The 6,074-nt window shown below is 57.8% G+C and overlaps 1 protein-coding gene across 2 annotated transcripts; it reads right to left on the bottom strand.

The window, feature by feature from the left end:
• Positions 1 to 657: 657 nt before the first annotated feature.
• Positions 658 to 6,041, bottom strand: RIC8A (RIC8 guanine nucleotide exchange factor A). 2 transcript variants are annotated; one of them, XM_027532060.1, is made up of 10 exons: positions 5,840 to 6,041; positions 5,498 to 5,545; positions 4,822 to 5,412; positions 4,245 to 4,336; positions 3,624 to 3,774; positions 2,719 to 2,814; positions 2,489 to 2,633; positions 2,271 to 2,415; positions 1,785 to 1,904; positions 658 to 1,375 (listed from the first exon to the last, which is right to left on the bottom strand). In XM_027532060.1, exons 1-10 carry the CDS (start codon positions 5,921 to 5,923, stop codon positions 1,255 to 1,257), a joined length of 1,593 nt encoding a protein of 530 aa, XP_027387861.1. In that variant the 5' UTR covers positions 5,924 to 6,041; the 3' UTR covers positions 658 to 1,254. The 2 variants fall into 2 exon arrangements, with proteins under 2 accessions (XP_027387861.1, XP_027387862.1); XM_027532061.1 differs by lacking the exon at positions 5,498 to 5,545 and having other exon boundaries at positions 668 to 1,375.
• Positions 6,042 to 6,074: the final 33 nt, after the last annotated feature.

Raw genomic sequence — 6,074 nt, 5'->3', positions numbered from 1 at the left:
CTAAACGGGACAGGAATGTGGAAACTTCGAGGTGTGGGTGTTTCTCCTCTACTGCCTGAGGACTGAGAACATCTGTCCCTGAATTCATCCACAGGCCCTTCAGATCACCCCACACACCCTTGTCCCTGATGCCTTTCACGTCAACCCCAGAAACTCATCTGTTTCAGACCATTCTAGCAGCCTTCCCGCCCAACCAGGCCTTTTTCCATTAATGCTGCTTGAATTAACCTCTAAGACAGAAGGCATCGCTCACTTGTTAACAGCCACACTGCTGTCTGGGCAGAACCTACTGGGATCTTCCTGCTTTGGCACAGGCCCTGTCTGGGGCTGCCCCCAGGCCCAGCTCCTGCCCCTCAGTGTTCCGTCCTTCTTGGAGTCTTATCTCCCCATTGGATCCCTGGGCTAGAGCCCCCTGGAGCAGATTTCACTGACAAACTGCTCAGGAGACCTGGTGGCCTAATACATGAGTGGTCATCCAGGAAAAGTGCTGGATTTTAAGAAAGACATAATTCTACTTCTACTTAACGTGCCTTTACTTGATATTCTGCACATAGATTCACACACACGCATGCGCGCGCACACACTCTTGCCTGGAACTATTTCAAAAAGATGTTTTCATGAAGCTCTGTGGTGCACAACAGAAATCTAGACTTATGGTTTCAGGAGAGACATTTTCCTTCATATATTTAATGATCTAAGCCAGCAGGAAGGATTGAGATTCTCAGAGCCACTGATACTTGGGCACTGAGCCAGGAACAAAAAGGCTAACAGCTTTTACAAGAGGCTAACAGCTCTGCTCTCAGTGGGGACAAAAACAGCAGATCAGAAGTGTGTTTCTGGCATTAGCATATAAAGTTCCAGCAGGTTCTTTGCCCTGTGAAATGCGGTACCTGCTCAACACCAGCTCTGGGCCAGCATGCTGACTGTGCTCATGCCTGTTCCCATGCTCAGTCCCACCCTCCCAAATGCATGTACACTTTTGCCTTCAGTTAAGCCCTGCCCTCAGGCACACACAAAAGAAACCACTTCATTTACAGGAACAAAGACCGGGTTCCCAGAGTTCTAGCAGGACAGGAGCCTCACAGTCCTACAGAGAAGAAAACGGACCAAAGGCAAATCATGAATAGAACTTTGGAAGTAAAGAGAAAGGGACCTCCAAGCTGGAGGGAGGGGCGTAGCTTCCCCACGTCCTGGCCCCAAGGACACCTCTGGAAGCAGCACCGGTTCTGAAGGGGAGCAGAAGAGCGGCCATTCTCAGTCAGGGTCCGAGTCAGGGTCCGAGGAGAGCTGCCCCTCCATGGTCTCACACATGGCGTCCTGCAGGGATGTGAGCTGACCCCGGGGACTCATCCCCATGGGCTGGATGACCCTGTGCCTGTGGGAAGAAGGCGTGGTGGGGATGGGAAAGGGGGCCTGGAGGTGGAGCAGAGGTTCCCCCACTGTGACCTGCTGCTTCCCCAAGCTGCTCCTGTGGCCTGGGGAAACCTGGAGGGGAGCTGTCTCGGTCAGGCCCAAATCTTCACGGCTACCTCAACTCTGAGACTTGGGCAGTCTCTTACTGTCTCTGGGCCTCAGTTTTCATCAGTTGAAAAATGGACATAATACTTACCTCAGCCCTAGCCTTTTTTTAGAGAACTTTCTCCAAGACAGAGGATTTCCAACATTAGTAACGCAGTCTTGCCAGAACCTAAACCCCACTCCAAGCCCACCTCCTCGGCTCGCACGACGGGGCACGGGGCGCCCTCCTCTGCCCCAGCCCCAGCCCTCCTTGCCATGCCACGCACCTGGAAAGCTTGTCGAACATGTTCACCAGCTTCATGGCCTCGTGCTCCTTCTGCTCCTCTGTCATGCCTTCCATGGGGTTGGGAGGCTTTTCCTCTACCCTTCCAGTCACTGGGTTTATGCTGTTTCCCGAGAGAGAGGTGTGGGGAACGCATTAGTGATTCCAGGGCGGGAGGGCTGCGTGGGGTGGGTGGAGTTCCCATCTTCCTGCCTGGGCCTGGAATGGTGCCAGGAAGGCAAGGCAACTGCAGAAGGACCTTCCTCCAGGAACAGCAGGTCACCAGCTCCTGCTACCTGGTCCCCCACATTGGTCAGACCCCTTCACCGTGTTCTCAATGGAACACCCTGGTGTTAGAATATGCCCTTAAAAACAGAGGCCTGATTCTGCAAGGGTTTACCCATCGGTCACCCTTATCCCATCTACCCTGCAGGTTCAAATGGGTGCGGGAACAGGGATGGGGGCATTGAGTAAGAGTCTCAACATATACCTGGCCTTGGCTTCCTTGTACTCGTCCGTGTCTGTGTCCTCGTCCTCCGAGTACTGGCCCTCAGGCCGGCCCCCTGCCATGAGGCCCCTAGCAGCCAGGAGGCCAGCGGCATTTCCATAGCCCGTGTACTTGATGAACCGGGGCACTGAAGGGCAGGGCAGAAGTCAGTGTGAAAGTGTGACTGGGGAGGGGCAGGCGGGGGCAGGCCCCCAACTCACCGCTCTCAGAGCACAGGACAAACAGGAACTCGGCTGCCACCCTCTTCACGTCAGTGTCCAGGTGAGTCATGAGGCGAACTAGTTTGTTCCGCAACAGCTCCCCCACCTCAGGCCGGGTCCTCACGTCCCGCAGTGGGGGCAGCACCTGAGGAGGTAGCTGTCTCTGAGCCTGGGCCTGGAAGGACCAGGGTCTCCAACCAGGGCCCGGCCACAGCCCGTCTGCCCCATACCTGGGCCTTCAGGAACTTCCTGGCGGGGCGGTGCATGCGGGCACACTCCGTCAGCACGCTCAGCACGGGGGCCACGCTCTCCTTCAGCCTGTGTGTCTGCAGAGGGGCCTCGGTCACTGGACTGGGCCCCCCTTACTCAAGACCAGGGGGCCAGGCACCTGCCCCAGATGATCCTGGTGGGAGGCACTCGGGAAGTGGCCCAGCTGAGGGACCAGGAGCGAGCCGTGGGTGTCTGTATGAGCTTCAAAAAGAACAGGCACAGATCCTAACTCAGAAGGCATTCGTACGTTGGGGCAAATCATTTAACTACTTTCCCCACCTTTAAACGAGAGGGGGTGGAAACAGCGTGTTTAAAGTCATTAACCACCAGCACACAGGACAGCCCACAGAGCACTGAGTCTTGAGTCTGCCACACTCGAGCCCGCACGACGCCTGCAGACTCCCAGAGAGGCTGGTCAGAGCGCCGGCCAGCCAGCGTCCCGCGGTGCAGCTGCAGGGATCAGGGAGCCGCTGGCTCTTAAGGTCCCGTGGGTCCTCTGAGGGAAGCCAAGGCACAGCTAACGCTCATCTCGAGGGCTGCTCATGCACAGTGACATTCTGTGTCTAGGGTCGCAGAGAAGGACGGGGAGTGTGGTGGCGCTTCAAGGGGGAAGGGGTGGGGAGCTTCTCAGGACCCCTCAAGAGGATGCACAAAGAGATCTGAAAAATGAGTACTTTGCCAGATTCTGAAAAGTTGTTTCCACATGCTTCTCAGGAAGGAAGGGTTGGCTTGACCATGAAGTTGGAGGCACTGCCTGAATCACACTGGGGAGCTGATCTCCCCTCACCAGTGTGGACGGCAAAAACTCAGTGACCACAGCAGCCAGGAAAGCCTGGGCCAAAGCCACAGTAGTCTCCCTGCCCACCTGATGGAGACGCTTCTCCATGAAGCTGAGGAGGACACGAATCACATCCATGTTCACTCCTAGGAACTCCAAGGAACCTTCGTGTGGCTCCAGCGTGAGAAGAACATCCAGACACTTGACAGGCAAGTTCCCCAGGAGGTTCACTGCGTGGCTGGGGGCAGATGAAAGGGGCACTTGGTAAATACAACTCCCTGCTGCCAGCTGCCAGGGACATAAATGCCATGAACCAGTGTCTGGGGGCCCAAGCAGGAGAACCAGGCACCAGAGCCAAGGGTACTACTTCCTGCAGATGCCCAGCCTACCACATACCTAGGTTGAGGCAACACAGCTCAAACTGAGAACCAGCCTAGGCACAGGCCACCAGGAACGAAAGTGAAGAAACATACTACCCTATCGATACCACAGTGCCTGCTGCCCCTACCCAAGGCCCCCTGGCACCTTCCTGCCTTGGACTCACACCTCTGATCCTAGACCGTTAAGTGCTGGAGCGCCCCAGAAACACACTTTTGTCTGGTCCCACCCAGAAGGATGAAGACTCTCTAAGGCTGGGAACCAGCACAGAGACCTGTGAGCAGACCACCGCCACTCCTCCCGCCACCCCGCATGGCAGGCACCCCTCACCCGTGGAGCTCCTCTGTGCGGTCTCCAGCAGCAGCAAGCATCACGCAGTGCCGCAGCAGGGTGCCCAGGTGCCGGTACAGGGCAGCGTCTTCCTGACCAGACAGACAGGAGTTCCTGTGAGAGAGAGCCCCACTGGCCCCCACTGCTGCCAACTAGAGTCTGCCTTCTGGATGCCCCTGAAGACCACATGCATTACCTCTGCATCTCTACTGTACACCCTGCTGCTTGTCCTCTCCCAGGAGACCTCAAGAGAACTCTCTTGGTTAAGAATATCAATGGATCCCCTTGGGACACAGCTGCTCTGTGCTTTAGCCCCACACTCAGTCTCACCGTGAAGAATCTCAGAGCCTCCCCCGGACACCACACAGCCGTCCAGCCAGGCTTCAAGAGCCAGTTATGCTCTCCAACTCCCTCAGAAAACTTCCGTGAGACCCGTCCAAGATAGGTGTGCCCTGCTTCTCTCGACTGGCTAACTAAGCACACCTAATCCAGAAATTTGAAGGAACCCAGCAAAGAAGCATGTGCAAGAAATGTCCAAGTTGTTAAACTCCACCCACAGGTTGAGGTCAGCCCTCACCTCATCCACCTCCCTCTTGATGGAGTCGAAGGTGATGTTGAAGAGCACTTTGAGGATCTCCATGGCTCGCTCAGTCTCCTGGGGAGGCAGGAGCTCAGGGTGCCTCTCGCCCTCAGTCATTCCCAACGTCAGCTCCAGCGCCCTGGTCAGCAGGCGCACTCCCTGCAGCTCCTGAAACAGCTGCTGGCGCACGTCGGTGCGGAGTGCAGTTAGCAAGAAGAGAAGACGCAAGTCAAAGAACTGGACGTCGTGTGGGAAGCTGCTCTGGCGGCACAGTCCTACACGCTCTGCAAGCCTCACCACTAGCCCCGCCTCTGCCGCCAGCGCCTGTGCCACGGGGCTGCTTAGCACGAGGTTGCACAGGCACTTAAGGGACTCAAGTACAACATCCATGTTCAGCGGCTCAGGGACCGACCCCTGGGAGGCGGAGATGCCAGCATAGCAGGCAAGAGCCTGCAGGCTCCGGCGACTGGTGAAGGAGTCCAGGCAGCTGCGGTCCCTGGACAAGATGCGGATGCTCTGCAGCCAGATGACGCGGCGGGAGGGTGGCAGGCCCTGCTCCAGGACCGAGACAAGCAGCTTCGCCAGTCTCTGTGGGCAGGGAGAAGAGCCGTTCCACCAGGTCCTTCTACCTGGGCCACCCAATCATGCCCCTCTACCTCCGGTGAGCACCCACCTTCCTATCCTCCTGTTGCGCATCATCAAACGTGAAACTCTGGGAGTTCTGCAAAGAAACCCAGAGGCTCAGAAGGCACAGGCCTACCGCGGCAGAACCCGGGTTCCGCGGATGAGGGCCTGAGGCCAAAGGCACCTCTATGAACAAATGGCGCCCCAGCCCCACACATCAGCACCCTAGCAACTCCTCAGAGAGTCGGTGCTCCTCCCCATCGCTCTCCCTTCCACCCTCAGCCCCTTGCCACGCTCACCACTCTTGCCGCCCCTCCTGACGGCCACGCGCGCGGGCCCCACCCGGCCCCACCTCCTCTCTGCACGTCCCAAATCTACAACTCCCGCTCACCTCCCGGTTGTACGCGCGCAAAGCTTCCATAACTACGTCCTCCTCCCCCGTCTCCAAGGCATCTGCAACTGCCCGGGGCTCCATGGCACCGCCAGGACCCGATGCCAGGGAAGCCAGAGGATCCCGGTTTCGCGATTCCGGGCCAGCGTCTGCCCGCCCCGCCCAGGCTCGGCGCGCGGGGGAGGTCTGGACGGGGCGTGCGCGGCGCCGCGGGGCGGGGCCTGGACTGAGCGCA

Source organism: Bos indicus x Bos taurus, chromosome 29 (assembly GCF_003369695.1).
Source record: "Bos indicus x Bos taurus breed Angus x Brahman F1 hybrid chromosome 29, Bos_hybrid_MaternalHap_v2.0, whole genome shotgun sequence".
Classification (NCBI taxonomy): Eukaryota; Metazoa; Chordata; class Mammalia; order Artiodactyla; family Bovidae; genus Bos; species Bos indicus x Bos taurus.
The sequence above is the reverse complement of the archived record's forward strand: the minus strand, read 5'-3'. Positions and strand labels throughout refer to the sequence as shown.

Excerpts from the sequence above, each read along its gene's own strand:
- RIC8A (XM_027532060.1), bottom strand. The coding sequence starts at position 5,923 with ATGGAGCCCCGGGCAGTTGCAGATGCCTTGGAGACGGGGGAGGAGGAC. Across the intron at positions 3,775-4,244 it reads CGCACAGAGGAGCTCCACGG|CCACGCAGTGAACCTCCTGG; the intron begins GTGAGGGGTGCC and ends ATCTGCCCCCAG. Across the intron at positions 1,905-2,270 it reads TACAAGGAAGCCAAGGCCAG|CATAAACCCAGTGACTGGAA; the intron begins GTATATGTTGAG and ends CTCGGGAAACAG.